We start from the raw sequence: 20,980 nt of genomic DNA on the forward strand, positions 1-20,980 counted from the left end.
AATATGAGTAGGCCTATAACACGTAAAGACATTGAATTTGTAATAAAAAAAACTCCCCAGAAAGCAAAGCTCAGGACCAGGTGACTTCACTGGTGGATTCTACAAAACATTTGAAGAATTAACACCAGTCTTTCACAAACTCTTAAAAAACTGAAGAGGGGGAAAACACTTCCCAACTCACTCTGTGAAGTATTAACCTCATACCAAAACCAGACAAAGTCATCTAAGAAAAGAACACTACAGACCCAATATCCTTTATGAATGTAGATGCAAAAATTATCAACAAAATAATATTGAACCAAATCTGTCACCATCTAGAAAGTCATATACACCATGAATATCCCTTATGAATACAGATGCAAAAGTCATCAAAAAAATGCTATCAACCCAAATCTATCAATGCTTAAAAAGTAGTATATATCATGACCAAGTGGGATTTATCCCAGGAATGCAAGATATTTTCAACAAAAATAAGCCAATGTTAAAAAAAATAAGCCAGTGTAATACACTGTATAATAAAGGGGGTAAACACTTGATTATCACTATTAATGGAGAAAAAGAATTTGAAACCCTTTCATGATAAAATCACTAAACACTAGGAGTAGAAGGAAACTTCTTCATCTATGAAAAGCCCACAGCTAACATCATACTTAATGATGAACGACCGAAAGCTTTTCCCCTAAGATCAGAAATGAGGCAAGAATGTCCACTCTCACCACATCTACTCAACACTGTACTAGAGGTTCTAGCCAGAACAATTAGGAAGGGGGCAAAAAAAAAGGCATTCATATAAAAAGAAGTTAATCTATTTGTAGATGACATGATCTGGTATATAGAAAATCCTAAAAACTCCACCAGTACATTATTAGTGCTGATAAGTTCAGCAAGTTTACCGGACACAAGATCAATATAAAAAACCAACTCTATTTTTATACACTTGCAATTAACAATCCAAAAATGAAATTAAGAAAACAATTCCATTTATAATAGCATCCAAAAAATACCTGGGAATAAAAATAAAAGGAATATAAAAATTTGTACACTAAAAATGACAAAACTAAATGGGAAGACATCCTGTGTTCATGAACTGGAAGATTTAATATTATTAAAATGGCATTCCCCAAATTAATCTCCAGATTTAATGCAATACCTATCAAAATTCCACTGATTTTTTTGACAGAAATTGACCAAGTGACCCTAAAAAGTTCATATGGAACTGCAAAGGACCCAAAATAGCCAAAACAATTTTGATAAAGAACAAAGAGGACTCAACGCTTCCCAATTTAAAAACTTACTACAATGCTACTGTAATAAGGACAAGTGTGGTACTTGCTTTAGGACATACATACAGATCAATGGAATAAAATTTAGTCTAGAGATAAACCTGTATATCTATGGTCAATAGATTTCAGTAAGGTCACCAAGACAATACAATGGGGAAAGAATAATGTCTTTCAACAGATGGCGCTGGGACAGCTAGATGCTCACTTGCAAAAGAATGAATTTGCACCCCTATCTCACAACACAGAAAAATTAACTTCAGTGGATCGTAGATCTAAGCGTAAGAGCTCAAACAATAAAACTCTTAGAGGAAAACATAGCTGTAAGCCTATGACCTTTAATTAGGTATGACACCTAAAGCACAAGCAACCAAAGAAAGAAGATAAATTCAACTTCATCTTAAAATTAAAAATTTCATCACAAAATTAAAAACTTTTGTGTACCAAAAAACGGTATCAAAAAGTGAAAAGACAACCAACAAATGGAGAAAATATTTGCAGATCACTTATCTGATAAGGGTCTAATATCCAAAATAGACAAAGAACTCTTACAACTAAATAATAAAAAGACAATCCAATTTTTTAAATGGGTGTAAGAGTTTAATAATTTCTTCAAAGAAGATATATGGGTGGCCAATAAGCACTTGGAAAGATGTTCAGCATTATTAGCAACTAGGGCAATGAAATCACAACCACGATGAGAAACCACAACCACTGAGATGGCTGTGATTTTAACAAACAGACAATAACAAGCATTAGCAAGGATGTGGAGAAACTTATACATTGCTAATAGGGATGCAAAATGATGCAGCCTCTTTGGAAAACAGTCTGTCTGACAGTTCCTCAAATAATTAAACATTGACTGGTATGACCCAGCAATTACACTCCTAGATATATACCCAAGGAATTGGAAAACGTATATTCACATATAAACTTGTACATGAATATTCATGGCAGCATTATTCCTAATAGCCAAAAAGTGGAAACAACGCAAAGTCCACTAACTTAATGGATAAACAAATGTGGTATATCTATACAATGAAATACTATTCAACCATAAGAAGGGAGAACTTATACATACTACACAAGGATAAACCTTGAGAACATTACACTAAGTGGAAGAAGGCAGGAACGAAAGGCCACATAATGTATGATTCCATTTATATAAAATGTTCAGAATGGGCAAATCCGCAGAGATAGTGTATTAGTAGTTGCCATGGGATGTGGGGGAGGGAGAATGGACATGACTGCTCGTGGGTACAGGGTTTCTTTTGGGGGTGAGGGCACTGAGCCGGCCGCCTGTGGGTCAGCACTGGCCCAGGTGGGTTTCCCTCAGCAGGGCTGTGGGCAGGCCCTCCTCTCGAGAGCCCATGGTGGGCACTGGGGCGGACAGGCTGCCAGCAGGCCGTGGCTTTACCTTCTCTAAGAACAGGACTTTTTAAGCCCATCGTTGTCTCCCTCCCTCTGCGCAGAAGACCACAGAGAGGCGCAGCTGCACCCCCAGGAGAAACCACATGGACAGTCGCTTCCCCCAGGCCTCATTCCACCAAAAATACACTGGGTGTCTGCCCCTGTGTTATGGTCAAGATCGCCATCTGCTTCCTGAGTTTCAGGATCACAGCTGACAGAAGCGTATCACAACCGTGAGTCATATGTGCCTTTTTTTTCCCTGAAAATGATTTATTTTATTCATTTCCCCCCTACCCTCCACTTTGTTCTGCCATCTGGCAACTACTTTTTATCGTAAAAAATCATAATTTCTTGTCCCCCTCATTTCTACTTCATGAGCAGTTAGTTAGTTCTAAATTGTCAGTAGATAGATAGTAACTTGGGGAAAGCTTTCAGTACTCTGCTCAGAAGAGCAAAATGTGCATCCAGCAGGTGCTTCAGAAATGTGTGCTGGGTGAAGCAGCTCCACCAAGCCTGTATTTGGGCCTGGCCTCTGCCTCTCTCTGGATGATTTGAATCATCTTGGCAGGAAGCAACAATATGCATTTCTGAGATGATTTCTGTTTCCCTGGAGCAGGGGCGGCCACATCCGGAGCTGTGTGCCCCCTCCAGCTCGCCCCTCCCGGGTCTGCGCCAGCATCTGGTGGGAGAGGTCCCCGTCCCGTTCCGGGGGGACCACCTGGGTTTCCTCAGGAATCCTGAGCTGTTCCTGCAAATTCCCTGAAGGCCTGCCTGACTCATTCTAGGCCTTTGCAAGCGGGCAGTGAGTCAGCGGGTCTTTGCTTCTTTCCCACATGGATGATTCAATACACATCCCACAAATGAGAAAACTGGGGCACAGCCAAGGTTCAAATAAACAGTCGAGGTCTGCGTAGTGAAGAGCAAACAGGGAGGCCAAGAAAGTAAAGCTGGTCAGTCTGACCCTAGGATCTATGCTCTTTAGTATCCTGCCTAAAAGCCAGGAAGGGGTCTGGAAAGCCACACTGTGGGGGGAATGGGGAAAGAATTTCATTTTTTACTTCATGTAATTATGTATAGATATATGCAAATACTGTTTTTAAAAACCTGATTTATAAAGGAGATGAAACTAAATATAGCCACACATTGAAGAGGCAAATCATGGAAAGCTAACTCTCCATTTTCTTTAAAAGCTGCAGATTTTCACCTTAAAAATGATCTGAAACAGTTACTAGGCATAGAGTCAAAGTGACTTTGAAATGTTGGATACAAATAATACAGACCAGTGGCCTAAAGAATGTCTTCACACACTGAATATGATTTTGCACGTGCAGTTCATATTTTGGGAGGTCCTCGCTTTGTCCCTGGTGGGCTTTCCAAAGACACCTGTTGAGTGACTGAATAAAGACTAAGCGGGCCAAACCCCACACCGTTCCTGCAACCCGTCTGCAAAGAGAAGGCCCTGCCAGCGGACTGGGAATGAATTCCCAGCATTGTTCCACCCTGCACAGTTGGGCAGCCGGAAGGCTCTTGCCCAGAGCTAGCGTGATTTATTAAGGTGCCTGGAATCCCTGGATGAGACACGCTGTGCACAAGAACCCTATGACTCATCTGTTCCCATCGCTGCCCTCTCTTCAGCACTTTTTTCCAGCCTCTCTCTCCGGCGCACTGCACTCTTTCTTTCCAGTTATTCTGAGTCCTGCCTGACACATTCCAATCACTGACAGAAAGGCATGTGTGAGAAAAGCTTCCCTTCTATTTTTAAAAGCTGCCTCAGGATCCACATTGCTGATGCTGCTGGCGGCTCTGGCATGATCAGTCCTGGGGGATGAATTCTGGCCAACCAGAATGGAAAAGTCCCCATGGCAGCCATTTCTAACACGGCTTTTGCTTTGAGAGTTTGTTTCTTACCCTAGAAAATGTTTGAGGCTTCTGAAATACCTGTATATCCTGGGTGTCACTTGATCAACAGCAAGAACACACACAAAACCTGCTGTTTTGTGGACATGTAAAATATAAACTGACATTTATTTTTGTGCTCTTAAAACAACTGTGTAATGGAAGATCTGCTGGAAGAAGACGTGGCTTGAATAATAGAAATGTGAGTAGAAAATACCAGAAAATGTCTCACGAATTTGTGCTTAAGAGGAAAAGACACTGGCGAAATCTGTCTCCCTACCTCTTCCCATGGCTCCCAGGATGGGCTCTGGAGCGAAGAAGTGGTCCCGGTGCTGTGAGTTTTGGCCTCTGCCAGTGCAGAAGGAGCCCACCCCACACCCCCTAGTCCTTCTCATACAACCGCCCGTAGAGAGCTGCCGTCACCAGGCCGGAGGACAGTTCGCTCTTCCTCAGGAAATAGTGATCATTCTCCCAGCCCAGCTGGTCAGGGGTTTCCAGGGTCATCCCTGAGGTCAGAAGCATTGGAAAGATATAGGAGGTACTGAAGTTCCCCCACAGGTGAAACTCAAATATCCCCGCAGCCTCTGTAACCTCCTGCCCACAGGTTTCAAAGCCAAGACCGCCACACTTGACCAGGGCACAGACTTGAACGTAGTAAGTGCCGTGCACAGTGTGAAGGCCGTCAAAGACCCCCAGGGCATACAGCTCCTTGGACAGAGTGGGCCTCTGGTAAAGCAAATGACAGCAAAGGCTATTTGCACAGACTTGGAGGTAGCCTTCCTTGCCCCACACGGGAACCAGGGTGAAATTGTCATACATCATCTCAGAGTGAAACGTGGGAGGGGCATCCGTGTTCCATTTGGGGGCTCCATCACAGTGGACATCCTGAGCATCCTTTTCAGAGTACGGATCCCCTGCCAAGATTTTTAAAAACTTACTGTGGGATGGGTCCATTTTCCCTGTGGCATTCCCTGTGCCAACGAGACCCTGTGGATTTTTGGCTACCTGGGCAATTATAAGGTGATCTTCAGGGCTTTCCATGTCATGGTGCCAAAAGGACTTCAGAGGGGCGTGTATGCCACTTCCCGTCATCCCCAGAGATGGATGGTGGATGTTCGCAGCCAGAAAGTTGACGCCGAAGGCGATGGCGAAACCCCTCTGAATCTGAATGGCTGCCAAGAGGGGGAGCTGGTTCATCCAGGCGGTCGGATACACGACATGCTTCACCTCCGAGTCTCTGAGGAGCCTGACAGCAGGGTCGAAGAACAATATGTCAAAGCAAGTGAAGATGCCAAACTTGCCGGCAAAGGGGGTATCAAAGGTGATGCGATCCACTTCCAGGGGGGTATTGAACGCTGCTTCAAAGTAGAGGTTTTGTTTGCGGTAGCTGTCAACCAGGGTTCCATTACTGCTGAACACCACGTTCGTGTTATACTGGTATCTGCCATCATTTGGGCACCCTGGGTCACTGCTATGACAAGGCTGCTTTGTCCCAAGATTGGCCACCAGGAACATCTCTCCCTTGACAGCCATACAACTCAGGCGCTGGAGGACCTAGAGGGAAAAAATAAAAGTGTAAATAAAGGAAATTTTTAAACCCTGCCTTTTTCTTACAATTTTAAAATAGTACCTGTATTGTATTGATAATATATAAATAGCTATCATAAATCAATAAGAAAAAAGTAACCACTACTGAAAGCGTGCAAAGGATATGAACAGGTGGTTCACAGATGAACAAATACAAATGGCCAACAAACATTGACAAGATGCTCAGTCTCATTAGTAGTAAGGAGATACAAATTAAAATGATAATGAGATATCATTTTTCACCTCTATAAGATTGGCAAAAACTAAAAAGACTATTCTATCTTGCATTGACCAAAGGATGGGCAAACAGGCACTCATGCACTATTACTGGGGATGCAAAGTGCAATCAAAATCTTTTAAAGGGAAAACTTGGGGGTCTTTAAAAAATAATTTTTAAAAGTGCTTATCTTGGGGGGCTCCAATCAATATGGTGGAGCAGAAGAACATGGAGCTTACCTCCTCCCACAAATACATCAAAAATACATCTACATCTGGAACAATTCTCACAAAATACCTACTGAACCCTGGCAGAATATCTCCAACACCCAAAATCGCAAGAAGGATCTCCACACAACTGGGTAGAGCAGAAAAAAAAAAAAAGGGAATTGGGAAAGGACTTGTGCCCCCGGGAGGTAATTGTGAAAGAGAAAAGGTTCCCACACTCTGGGAAGCCCCTTCACTGGAGAGGAGAATCAGCCAGGCCACTGCCCTGCACTCCTCAGCCTGGGACGTGCATCCACTGGTATGTGCTGGGGCTGGGTGCTGAAACTCAGGCTTCAGAGGACAGACCTGGGGAGAGCACTGCGGTTGGCTGCAGAGACAGCCTGAAGGGGCTGGAGTGTGGTACGGGCTGCAACCAGCGGTATACATGGAGGAAGCCTGGGCCCTCCATAGAAGCAAAGGGCCTTTGTTAAGGAGCGCGGAAGGGAGGGGCGAGCCTGCCACAGTAGCCTCACTTTCGGCATGCTCATGGCAGGTGTGCGCCGCCACTGAAACCCCATTGTCAACACGCATGTCAGCAAAGCGAGGGATGGGGCCCACCACAGCAGCCTCTTTCTCCATGTGCTCCTCTACGAGCTCTGGGAGCGTGCTAGTGGGTTGCCCACATGCAGAAGTAGGGCTGAAATCTGAGCCCTCTCCCTGTGGCTGTGCAGATTTACCCTACTGGGGCCTGCTTTGTAAACTCAGCGCCTGAGGGACACCCAAGTGGACAATGGGTGTTCCCGTGGCTGGGACAGGACTGGCCTTAGCATCTGTGGGCTTTGTGGGTGCATGTACATAGAGGCTGGGCCAGGGTCTGGGCTGCTTCCATAGCTCCCACAGCAGGTCCAGGTGTGTGACTACTGCAGTCTTGGTACCTGACTTCAATGGATTTGCACTGGTAGCCTTGTGAAAACAATGCCTGAGGGACATCAGGGCTGACTGCCAGCATTCCCAAGGTTGAGATGGGGCTGAAGGCAGTGCCAACAACAGTGTACAATAGGTGACACCACAGAGCACCCTTACGGGTGAACAGCTCTGGCAGAGGAATATTCAGTGGGTCCTCTCCCAGTGGGAGCGCTCCAATCCTGCCTACTTCATACTCCAGCTCAGAAATGGATCCTAGGGGCTTCTACTCCAACAACTAGGGAGAAGACCCTGCTCAATACCCAGTGCAGGCTCTGGTCACCACAACACCACCACACCTCCTATCAAGGGCATAACGGCCAGCACACACTGAAGAAAAGAGGTCGCAGGCATTCATAGTGAAAACAGTCCTCATACCAAAAAATATTAAACCCACACAGGCTACACAGGGACACTCCCACATAAAAATAGCCTTCCAGGACCACAGTAGATAATTGTTTCTCCCAAACTCACAGAGTAAGAGAAACATAAGTAAAATAAAGAAGCAGAGGAGCCACTCCCAATTAAAAGATCAAGAGAATTCCCCTGAAAGAACAAACAATGAAACAGATCTCTTTAACAGACACCAAGTTCAAAAAGGAGATAATGAAAATACTAAAGGAATTAAGAAGGACTATTGATAGAAATGCAGATTACTGTAAAAAGGAACTAGAAACAATAAAGAGGAGCTAAGAAAAATTAGAAAACTCATTTGCCCAGACAAAAGCTGAGCTAAAGGCAATGAACAGCAGATTGAATAATGCAGAAGAACAAATAAATGATCCAGAAGGTGGAATAATGGAAATCACCCAATCAGAACAGCAGACAGAAAGCCAGATTAGAAAACATGAAAGCAATATAAAAGACCTATGGGATAATGTAAAACATGCCAATCTACACATAATAGGGAGTCTAGAGGAAAAGAAAGAGAAAAGGGGATCGAAAATGTATTTGAAGAAATTACGGCTGAAAACTTCCCAAACCTAAAGAAAGAAACAGATATCCAGGCACAGGAAGCACAGAGGGTCCCAAACAAGGTGAACCAAAACAGATCTACACCAAGACATACTATAAGTAAAAAGGCAAAAGTTAAAGATAGAGGATTCTAAAGGCAGCAAGAGAAAAACAGAGTTCCTTACAAGGGAACCCCTTAAAAGGCTACCAGCTGATTTCTCTACAGAAAAGCTGCAGGCCAGAAGGGAGTAGCAAGCTGCAACCTAGGATACTCTACCTAACAAGATTATCATTTAGAATAGAAGGAGAGAGAAAGACTTTCCCAGACAAGCAAAAGCTAAAAGAATACAGCAGTAGTAAACCTATCCAAAGGGAAATATTGAAAGGTCTTCTCTAAATAGAAAAGAAAAAGGAATCTATAGGAAAGAGGAAAATCACAATTGGAAAATAAATCACTTAAATAAGCCAGTACACAGATTAAAATAAAAATGATAACCACAATGAACAGCAAACATGAATATGAAGGTGTAAAATCATAAAATAATTAAAATCATAAAATGTGAAAGAGGAGAGTATGAAAACGTAGATTATTTTTCTAGAACGTGTTTCAGTCTATATGACTACCAGTCTAAAGCAATTAGATATAGGAAGGGGTTAATGTGCTTGAAATACAGGGTAACCACAAATCAAAAACATACAATATATTCGAAAAAACCAAAAAGAAGAGAACATAAGCATAACACACACAAAAAAATCATCAAACTGCAAAAGGGAAAAGAAAAAGGAACAAAGAAGAAATTAAAAAATCAAGTAGAAAACAAGTTCTAAAGTGGCAATAAATACATATCTATCAATAATTACCTTAAATGTCAGTGGACTAAATGCTCCAATCAAAAGACACAGAGTGGAAGATTGGGTTAAAAAACAAGAGCCTACAATATGCTGCTTACAAGAGACTCACTTTAGGGCAAAGGACACACAGGTTGAAAGTGAGGGGGTGGAAAAATATTTCATGCAGACAGAAATGACAGGAAAACAAGGGTCACAATACTCATATCAGACAAAACAGATTTTAAAACAAGGGCCATAAAGAAAGATAAAGAAGGACTCTATATAATGACAAAAGGATCAATACAAGAAGAAGATACTACACTCATCAACATATATGCACCCAATACAGGAGCAGCCAAATACATAAAACAAATACAGGCATAAAGGGAGAAACTGACAGGAGCACAATAATAGGAGACTTTAACACCCCACTCACATCAATGGACAGATCTTCTAGACAGAAAATCAATATGGCAACAGAGATCCTAAATGATAACAATCGAAAAGTTGGACTTAATTGATATTTTCAGGACATTAAATTTTTAAAAAATGCATTCTTTTCAAGTGCACATGGAACACTCTCTAGGATTGACACCATACTAGGGCACAAAATAAGCCTCAGCAAATTTAAGAGGATAGAAATTATTTCAAGCATCTTTTCTGACCACAATGGCATGAAACTAGAAATCAATCCCAGAAAAAAAAAATGAGAAAAGACAATTACATGGAGACTAAACAACATGCTACTAAAAAGCCAATGGGTCAACAATGAAATCAAAGAAGAAATTAAAAAATACCTTGAGGCAAATGACAATGAAAACACAACCATACAAAATCTATGGGATGGGCTTCCCTGGTGGCGCAGCAGTTGAGAGTCCGCCTGCCGATGCAGGGGACACAGGTTCGTGCCCCAGTCGGGGAAGATCCCACATGCCGTGGAGCGGCTGGGCCCGTGAGCCACGGCCGCTGAGCCTGTGCATCCGGAGCCTGTGCTCCGCAACGGGAGAGGCCACAACAGTGAGAGGCCTGCGTACCGCAAAAAAAAAAAAAAAAAAAATCTATGGGATGCAGCAAAAGCAGTTCTTAGAGGGAAGTTCAAAGTGATACAGGCCTTCCTCAAAAAACAAGAAAAATCTCAAACAAACAACCTAACCTACCACCTAAAAGAATTAGGAAAAGAAGGGCAAACAAAACCTAAAGTCAGCAGAAGGAAGGAAATAGTAAAGATCAGAGAGGAAAATGAATAAAATGGAGATTAAAAAACAATAGAAAAAATCAATAAAACAAAGAGCTGGTTCTTTGAAAGGGTAAACAAAATCAACAAACCTCTGCTCAGGCTCACCAAGAAGAAAAGAGAGGGGACCCAAATAAACAAAATATGAAATGAAAAAGGAGAAATAACAATCAATACTGCTGAAATACAGAAAACCATAAGAGAATACTATGAACAATTATACGCCAACAAATTGGACAACTTAGAAGAAATGGACAAGTTTCTAGAATCATAGAGGCCACCAAACCTGAATCAAGAAGAAATACATAATTTGAACAGACTGATCACTACAAGTGAAATAGAATCTGTAATAAAAAAAAAAAGAAAAGAAAACTTCCTACAAACAAAAGTCCAGGACCAGATGGCTTCACTAGGGAATTCTGCCAAACATACAAAAAATAACCTATACTGATCCTTCTCAAACTCTTCCAAAAGATTGAAGAGGAGGGGCCACTCACAAAGACATTCTATGAAGCCACCATCACCCTGATACCAAAACCAGACGAAGCCACTACCAAGTAAGAAAATTACAGGCCATTATCCTTGAGGAATATGATGCAAAAATTCTCAACAAAATATTAGCAAACTGAATCCAACAACACATAAAAAAGATCATGCACCACCACCAAGTTGGCTTCATCCCAGGGTCACAAGGATGGTTCAGTATACACAAATCAATGTGATACATCACATCAACAAAAGACAAAAAACACATGATCATCTCAATAGATGCAGAAAAAGCATTTGATAAAATTCAACATCCATTCATGAAAAAAACTCTCACTAAGTTGGTATAGAGGGAATATATCTCAACGTAATAAAAGCTTTTTATGACAAACCCACAGCCAATATAATACTCAAAGGTGAAAAGCTGAAAGCCTTCCCGCTAAAATCTGGAACAAGACAGGTTCCACTCTCACCACCTGTAGTCAACATAGTACTGGAAGTCCTAGCCACAGCAATCAGACAGGAAAAAGAAATAAAAAGTATCCAAATTGGAAGGTAAGAGGTAAAACTGTCATTATGTGCAGATGACATACTATATATATATAGTCTATAGTAACACTAAAGACTCCACACAAAAACTACTAGAACTGATAAATGAATTCAGCCAGGTAGCAGGATACAAGATTAACATACAGAAATCAGTTGCATTTCTGTATACTAAAAATAAATTATTAGAAAGGGAATGTAAAAAAAACAATCCCTTTTAAAAGTGCATCAAAAAAAAAAAAAAAAAAAACTTAGGAATAAACCTGACCAAGGAGGTGAAAGACTTATATGCTGAGAACTATAAAATATTAATAAAGGAAATTGAAGGTGATTTAAAGAAATGGAGGGACTTCCCAGGTGGCGCAGTAGTTAAGAATCCACCTGCCAATGCAGGGGACATGGGTTCGAGCCCTGGTCCGGGAAGATCCCACATGCTGCGGAGCAACTAAGCCCGTGAGTCATAACTACTGAGCCTGCGCTCTAGAGCCTGCAAGCCACAGCTACTGAGCCCATGAGCTGCAACTACTGAAGCCTGCACGCCTAGAGCCCTTGCTCTGCAACAAGAGAAGCCACTACAATGAGAAGCCCGTGCACAACGAAGAGTAGCCCCCGCTCGCCATAACTAGAGAAAGCCCATGTGCAGCAACGAAGACCAAACACAGCCAAAAATAAATAATTTTTAAAAAATAATTTTAAAAAATAAAGAAATGGAAAGATATCCCGTGCTCTTGGATTGGAAAAATTAACATTGTTAAGATGGCCATACCACCCAAAGCAATCTACAGATTTAATGCAATCCCTATCAAATTACCCATGACATTTTTTCACAGAACTAGAACAGATAAGCCTAAAATTTATATAGAACCATAAAAGACCCAGAATTGCCAAAGCAATCCTGAGGAAAAAGAACAAAGCTGGAGGCATAACCCTCCCAGACTTCAGACAATACTACAAAGCCACAGTAATCAAAACAGTGTGGTCTTGGCACAAAAACAAACATATGGATCAATGGGACAGAACAGGGAGCCCAGTAATAAACCCACACATCTACAGGGAGTTAATCTTCAACAAAGGAGGCAAGAATATACAATGGAGAAAAGACAGTCTCTTCAGCAAGTGGTGTTAGGAAAGCTGGACAGCCACACGTAAATCAATGAAGTTAGAACACATCCTCACACCATACACAAAAATAAACTCAAAATGGCTTAAGGACTTAAATATAAGACATGACACCATAAAACTCCTAAAAGAGAACATAGGCAAAACATTCTCTGATAGAAATTGTACCACTGTTTTCTTAGGTCAATCTCTCAAGGCAACAGAAATAAAAGCAAAAATAAACAAATGGGACCTATTCAAACTTTATAAGCTTTTCTACAGCAAAGGAAACCATAAACAAAACGAGAAGACAACCTACAGATGAGGATAAAATATTTGCAAATGATGCGACTGAAAGGGCTCAATTTCCAACATATACAAACAGTTCACACAACTCAACAACAAAAAAACAACCCAATCGAAAAATGGGCAGAAGACCTAAACAGACATTTCTCCAAAGAAGACATACAGATGGCCAACAGGCACATCAAAAGATGCTCAACATTTCTAGTTATTAGAGAAATGCAAATCAAGACTACAATGAGGTAGCACCTCACAGCGGTCAGAATGGCCATCATTAAAAAGTCTACAAATAACAAATGCGGGAGAGAGTGTGGAGGAAAAGGAACCCTCTTACACTGTTAGTGGGAATGTAAATGGGTGCATCCACTGTGGAAAACAGTGTGGAGGTTCCTCAAAAAACTAAAAACAGAACTACCACATGATCTAGCAACCCCATTCCTGGGAATATAACCAGACAAAACTATAATTCAAAAAGAAACATGCATCCCTGTGTTCACAGCAGACTATTCACAGTAGCCAAGACATGGAAACAATCTAAATGTCCATCGACAGATGAATGGATAAAGAAAATGTGGTATGTGTGTATAGATATATACACATATACATATATACATACACACAATGGAATACTACTCAACCATAAAAAGAATGAAATAATGCCATTTGCAGCAACATGGATGGACTTAGAGATTATCATACTAAGTGACGTTAAGTCAGAAAGAGAAAGACAAATACCTTTGATATCATTTATATGGGGAATATACACAAATGAACTTATCTATGAAACAGAAAGAGACTCACAGATATAAAGAACAGACTTCTGGTTGCCAAGTGGGGCTGGGGAGGGATGAATTGAGAGTTTGGGATTAGCAGCTGCCAACTACTATATATAAAATAGATAAACAAGGTCCTACAGTACAGCACAGGGAACCATATTCAATATCCTGTGATAAACCATAATGGAAAAGAATATAAAAAATAGTGAATATATGTAAGTATAACAATCACTTTGCTGTACAGCAGAAATTAACACAACATTGTAAATCAACTGTACTTCAGTAAAAATAATAAAATTAAAAAATAAAGATGTCAGTATCTATGAGATGCATAGAAAAGAATATAGGTGGATGCGCTGACGGCAGTTTGTCTAGAAAGGGAGGTGGCTGAGGGATGGGGTGTGGAAGGTGGGCTTTCATTTTATTAACTTTGATTTGTTGTAGAAGCGTATATTCATGCATTTCTTGTGTGATCAACAAATAGAGAACGATCCGCAGATGAGTAAATGCCTCATAATAGCAGACATTTTTAAGTGAATGACTGGCACAGGGAGCTTGGGTTTGGTTCTCAGGCCCCTAAGGGCTCCTGTCACTCTCATTCAACACGTCCTGGCTCTTGGCCCTTGGCTTGGTTCATCTCCGTGAGCCTCCCACCTCCTGAGGAGGAAGGCTGGTCCCCTTACATACTTCCGTGTCATGGAATCGGTGGGGCTCCAGGCATGGGTTCCACCTGACCAAGTAGGGAGGAGGCAGAAAGTCCAAAAATGGGTAAATGGATGTTCTTGTGAAGTTGAATCCATGGATGCCATCTTCTGGAAACACTATAATCTGTACACCCTGCAAGTCAAAACATAGAAATAGTCCGTTAACAGATAACGGGAAGCACCCCTTCATTCCTCTGACAGCCGTCCTGCAGCTGCTCTGAACCAGGAACCACAGAGGTCCAGACGTGGTAGCTGGGCTCGGCAGGGATCTGAGCCTTGGGGGAGCCGTCTCACTTGGCCTAACTCTGAGGGAAGAAAGACCAAGTCTTCTAGGGACCAGCACTGTACCGAGGGCTGGCCAGGGAAGAAGGTTACAAGTGAGTTTGGATGGGTTTGGAGTTGGTGGTGGTGCCATGGGAGATGGAGCGGCGACTATAACAGGCCTGAGTATCAGGCTTAGCAGATGTGCTACCTCTAGTCCGGTGGGGGGTTTTCAACCTTCATTGTGCTTCTAAATCAGACAGGGGACTTCTGAAAACAAAAGCTTTGCTCAGCAGTGATGCTTGGGCCCATCCCTAAAAAGTCTGCTTCAATCAACTGTGGGTGCGGTCCCGGCAACAGGTCCCCACATGATTCTAATGGGCCCCAGTGGGCTGGTGGGTGAAAGTCAAGTGCATTGATTTTAGCATAGGGACCAGGACTTGCTCTAACTTGCATTTCTCCCACTGGGAGTTAGGAGACTCCCGTCAGAGCCCTGGCCGCCCTACAGGCCTTCTCCCACACCTGGAGACGCTGGGGGTCCTTGCCTGTGACAGCCCGAGGCTCCCTGTGACAGTGGCAGCGACCTGAGGAAACCCAAACAGGGCAGCCCTCAGCTCCCAGCGCCAGGGCCCCTTCGGCTGCCGCTCTGCACTTGCTCGGCTGAAAATGTTAAGCCTGGAGCAGCATCACCCCACAGTGAAAGGTGGAGGAGGATGGCGGAGCAGGCATGAATAATCTAAAGTCACAGGCAATTTGAGTCACTATTTCTGGAATGCACTGCAAACTCCTTATAATTTTTTTCCTGGTTATAAAAAATTTTTCAAAAGTTTACGTGTAGAAAATTTGGAAAACACAACATAAAGGAAGAATTCATAATCCTATATCATGAAGATACTTATTGTTAACATCTTGCCTCTTTTCATTTTTCCCCCTCTGTATAGGTGTGTGCGTGTATAATTGAGACAATAATAAACATACGGTTTTCCACCTTGACTCTCTCGCTACAGAGCATCAAGACTACAAAGATACCTTCAGAAATATCGCTTGTATTATATGCTGGATTATATTTAAGAGGACACCGCAGTTTATCCTCTGTTATTGGGCATTTGAATTGTTCCCAACTTTTTGTAATGAAAAAAACTGTGGTGACCATCTGTGTACAGGGTGCTCAAAACACTTCCTGAATGAGCGTTGTACACAAATCTTTGATTGGAGCTCTGATTATTTCTTTAGAATAAAGGCTTATAAGTGAAAATACTGAGTCAAGTGTATGAAAAATTTTAAATTCTTAATATACGTTGCCAAGTAGCTTTCCAGAAAGCTTACAGCAATGTACACTCCCTCCAGCAGAATACGAGGCTGGTCATCTTATTGCACATTAGAAAGAAAAATGATCACAAACTTGGAAATAAAGCAAGACGAAGAATTTATGTATACATTCTTTGTATACGTATATCTTTCTACAATATACCAGGGTACTGACAAGCGCACTCGAGGATTATCCATCTAGTGAATATATCACTGTTTGACTTTGCTATTTAATAAGACACCCTAAACATGACAGTTTTATTGCCCTGTACGACATTAGCCTGTTTTGTATCTATTAGCAGATTCATCTCAACATTCATTTGACTGATGGATACACTCACGTCTGTTCCTCAAGTTATCTTTTGAACCAGCTTTACCATCTTGCTGGTTCCTGAGTTAATTAATGAGTTAAATAAGAGCTTTGACACATGTCCATTCTTCTCTATGTGTAAGAGTCATGTTTCTAACTTTCTGAAAATTATACTTGGACACATGTTTTCCTTTATTAAAAACACAACTTTGAAAGCACAGAATGGTTTCCTATGGACATTAACAGCTATGGATACATATTAGATTAATATTCAAATTAAATTGCGTTTCCTGAATATACATCTGCCCAGAATGAGGACTCAGACTTGAGCCGGGACAGAACTTTGGGTCTGATGTGATTACTCATCCATTCTAGGAAGGAATTTGCATTCCTGATAAAGGACTTGAGCAATTTTCTGACAGACCAGTGAGCTCAAGAACTCCTGGGGAATTCCGGGTGCCAACCCAGCTGACCACCCAGCCTAATATCTTTAAGCGCAACTCCTTTTCTTCCCTGTAAATGAAAGAACTCAAGCGAGAACTCATTTAATTGGCCTGCAGGAACCTCTGCCCTTATAGCAAGTTTGATATAAAACTTTGACACATGCATGGCATCAACCTGTGTTAGAGGTTACTTTAACACATATAACCACGTAGGGGAGCCGAGATGTCTGTAAGCCCTAAAAAATGACTGGATCAGCAGCTTTGTACCTGCTCCTGGACCACAAAGAGAGAAGGAATGATGCCTGCTGGCAGCATGGGTTCAAGAAAAACATATGTTTCATTTGGGGGCAGGTGATTAAAATGCAGGGGAAACCAGCAGGCACAGTCTCTAGGTTTCAGTACGGCATCTGCCAAGTGTCTTAGCGTGGTCTTGTGGACAGGATGGAGAAGAAGGGGGTGACATTTCAGCTGCCTGCAAGCCAACACCTCCGTGCAGAGAACGGACCTGTGTCAGGAGGAGGCCTGCCGGCACAGGCTGGTATGTTTTTACACCGGCTTCGGTGCAGACACAAATGAGGTATGTCCCAGAAGTGTGAATGACGTGAAGGTAACTGATATGCAGGATGTCTGTCAGTGAAGATCCCCAAATAGCCCACCAGGATGAAATTTAATGGCACAAATGTGAGGCTTTGCTCTCGGGTTAAATAAATTAACCTTACAAGTACAGGACAGCCATGGCAGCGTGTGTGTGTGTGTGAAAAGGGCTCAGGGGCTTTGGCTGACAGCAAGCGCCTGATGAACCCACAGCAAGGTGTGGCTGCCAAAAGCTTTCCTTCTGGGGACAACATGTAGAATGAGAACGGTGGCAGGTTTCCTCCGCCCTGCCCTCGACAAAACCACGTGCAGCTCAGGGCACAGACGTAACCCGGAAAGTCTTGGGGGACAGGGCTGGAACCGCAACCCTCGGGGAACTGTGGATAGGACTGGAGAGACAGCCTGGGAGAGATGCTGGGGCCATCCTCAGATCTGGGAAAGATGGCGTGTGTGGGATGGGATTCAGTCTGTTCTGTTTGGCTAGGAGGACAGGACGATGGGTGGCAGTTACAGGGAGGCTGACTGTTGTTCATGGAAAGGAAGCCCTTTCCAGAAGTTCCCACTGTCCTCAAGTGGACAGTGAGTCCTGGGCCACTGGAGGCGTCCAGGGGAAGCTGGACGTCGGGCTGGGAAAAAAAGAGCAGTGTCACCCATCAGAACAGCTGGACCGGGCCTTTAAGCGCCCTTCCAGCATTTGTGTGTTACATATATAGGTACTACAGGCTACATTTTAAAAGGTAGCGACGGCCAGTGGTTGTCCAGGCAGTGCTGACCACCCTGAACAGAGACAGGGGCTGTTTGGGCAGGACCTGCAGGCACCACAGGTCTGCCCGCTTAACTCACAGACACGGCCGTTCTGCTCGCAGGGAGCCCGCCTGCTGCCCGGGCAGGGCGGAGCGGGGCTTCCTCAAGCAGCCGGGCAGGTCCCCCCCACCCCTGCCGGGGCTCAAGGCCAGACTGCCCTCCCAGCAGGCCATTTTCCTACAGAGACTTCTGGCTCCCACACCTCCCCGTCTGCCCCACCCTTCCCGGCAGGAGCGGAAAAGGGGCCGCACAGGAAGCCTTCACAAAGGCGGCACCGGCGTCCTTTGTCCGCTGGGCTGGGTTCTGTCTGGACTGAGCTCTCAGGCTTCGGGGTCTGGCGCGGGGACCAGAAAGGAGCCCCACGTCATCGGGAGGCAGCAAACACAGCTCTGGGGCCGCTTACTACTTTAGTTATCCTTGAAAGCCTCCGAGAGCATGAGAGGCCGTCGTGCCTGCTGGCTTTCAGATGTTTATGCACATCTGAATCCACCGGGGAACCTCAAAAAATCCCAGTGCCCCGACGTGCTCCCCAGCTGACTCTGCAGGCGTGGGGGCCGGGCACACACATTTGTTTACAAGCACCCGAGCGATTCTTCTGGCGCTGCCACGTGCCTGGCCCTGGGCTTCCCAGGCCGGAGGGGAAGCATCACCTGGGGAATCTTGCTAAATGTACATTCTGACTCAGCAAGTCTAGGGCAGGCCCCAAATTCTGCACTCCTCCCAGCCCTGGAGGGTCTGCTGATGCAGACCACCCTCTCATAGCAGGACTCCAGCCAACGGACTCATTCAGCTCATCTTTACCGGCCGGGCTGATTTCCCAGAGGGAAACGCAACACCAAGGGCTAATCTGCCCTGCTCTGCAAACAAGCTGACCCGGGAGCGCTTCTTGCCTTTTGGGCTGCGATCGTCACTTGCTGTTCATAGATGTCGAGGTTCTGGTTCATGAGCTCCAAGGCCTGCTTGCGGCTGGTGAGGGCCAGCGGGTTCGGGCTCAGGATGGACCGGTGCTCGTACACGGCAGCCACGTACTGGGCAGCCTGGTTACGCTCAGCCGGGCAGCGCTCCTCGGCCTGGGCCCCCAGGGCAGCCACGCAGCAGCCGCAGAGGAGAAGAGCGAGCTGACGGCCGGCTCCAGACATAATGCAGACCATCAATCTAGAACGCAATGGGGCAAGGAGAAAACAGCTGAATCCAGAATCCCACCAAGATTGGGGCTTGCGCAGCTGTGATTGATTAATCCCGGCAATCAGACTCACCGGCTGTGATGCTGCAGCTCAGAGAGTTTCACGTTCCTAATAAGAGGGTATGTGTTTCTCTCCAAACACGTAGTGAGTTATGTTTAAAATGGCTCACTGTGTTAACAGTCTGGTTTTAGAACATTTCCACAACAGACCCAATGTTTGCCACGATTTGCTTCCCCAGCAGGACTCTTCTAGTTGCACACTTCAGATTTAGGCAATAATAACTATTCTAATTATTTTAGAAAACTCTGTGACATACTCCACACCCCACCGCCTGCCCTCAGTACACACAAACATACTACAGGTCAGCCATCTATACCAGCTGGGACTGTCGTGGTCCTGATAATACAGCTCGGCTATCTTAGCCATAAAAACCTGATGGATCACAATTCTCCCTGCCTTTCTCTGGTTAGTGATGAATATGAAGCGTAAGCCTCCCTTTACCCAGCCCCACATTCTTTAACTTGGTGCAGAGAAACTGCTGACTTCTACTTAAATGCCAGTTTATGGACCGTCAAAAAGAAGTCTCCCCATCAAAGCATGACTTTTTCCCCCTCCTTGAACTTGAGAATTGCCATTGCACACCATCACCTTCTCAACCTCTGTCTCTGGGACTCCAAAACTCCTGCTCAAAAAAAGCATACTCACTGGAAATAAAATCCCTTTGCAGTAATAAAATGCAACTTTCTAGAAAAGAAACTAGAATTTTCCAGAAAGTAAACTCAGCTTTGTAGCTCCTACTGTAAGAGATTAGAAGTAAACTTTCAATGACACTTCTGTGTGCCGTTTTTTCCCAAGAATAGGCATTTTAATTTCTAAAAGTTATGTGTCACTGGGTGTTTTTACACACAGTTCTGCCTTGAAAATCGGCTTGGCCTCCCAGCCACAGTCCCTCCCCAAGCACACAGACTTGCCAGGCAGTGCCAAGGCCAGGCCCCACGCTCCGTGGAGATGCGCCCGGGCCAACCAATTGCCCAGGAATCCAACTAAATGTCAAGACAGCAGAGACAAATCGAGGAACCACACTGCTGCTCTTTAAAGACAAAATGCCACCCTGCCCAAGTCTGACTCAGAACCCCCGTGTTTGCATTTCAAAACCAGACCCCCCAGGCCGCCACAAATTTCTTTTTCTCTCAAAGTTCCAGAAACAAAAGCAACCATAAGTATTTTCAGCAGCAGACCACGGACTCAGGGTGCTCAGTCAGAATCCCCGCAAACTCAGGTACTTCTCAGGGTGGGCAGCGCTCTCCATCCCAACCCCGCCCTGTCTCAAACTGTCACTTCTCTCCTCAGGGAAGAAATGTTCCATCCAAATGCCAGGCGTGCTGCCGTCAGTCTGGGGCACTGTAAGCGGTGTTGGAAGATCAGATCAAGAGGCCTTTGAGTGAGCGGCCATGAGCTTTTGAGTAGAAACGGAAGTATAACTGATAAGCTCTCTTATCTGAATTTTGCCTCTGAAGACCAGCAATGAATAATTTTTTTGAATTGTATTTTATTTTTTTTATACAGCAGGTTCTTATTAGGTATC

At 43.8% G+C, this 20,980-nt stretch overlaps 1 protein-coding gene across 4 annotated transcripts in view; it reads right to left on the minus strand.

The window, feature by feature from the left end:
- Positions 1-4,683: 4,683 nt before the first annotated feature.
- BTD (biotinidase) overlaps positions 4,684-20,980 on the minus strand; it is a 56,852-nt gene continuing 40,555 nt past the window's right edge. For all 4 annotated transcript variants that reach the window (XM_067737413.1, XM_067737414.1, XM_067737415.1 and 1 more), the window contains exons 2-4: positions 19,102-19,366; positions 14,475-14,624; positions 4,684-6,140 (exon numbers count right to left, since the gene is read on the minus strand). In XM_067737413.1, the coding sequence (XP_067593514.1) occupies positions 4,968-6,140; positions 14,475-14,624; positions 19,102-19,362 (1,584 nt within the window). In that variant the 5' untranslated portion in view covers positions 19,363-19,366 and the 3' untranslated portion in view covers positions 4,684-4,967. The remainder of the gene's footprint in view (positions 6,141-14,474; positions 14,625-19,101; positions 19,367-20,980) is intronic.

This window comes from Pseudorca crassidens, chromosome 5 (genome assembly GCF_039906515.1).
Source record: "Pseudorca crassidens isolate mPseCra1 chromosome 5, mPseCra1.hap1, whole genome shotgun sequence".
Taxonomy (NCBI): Eukaryota; Metazoa; Chordata; class Mammalia; order Artiodactyla; family Delphinidae; genus Pseudorca; species Pseudorca crassidens.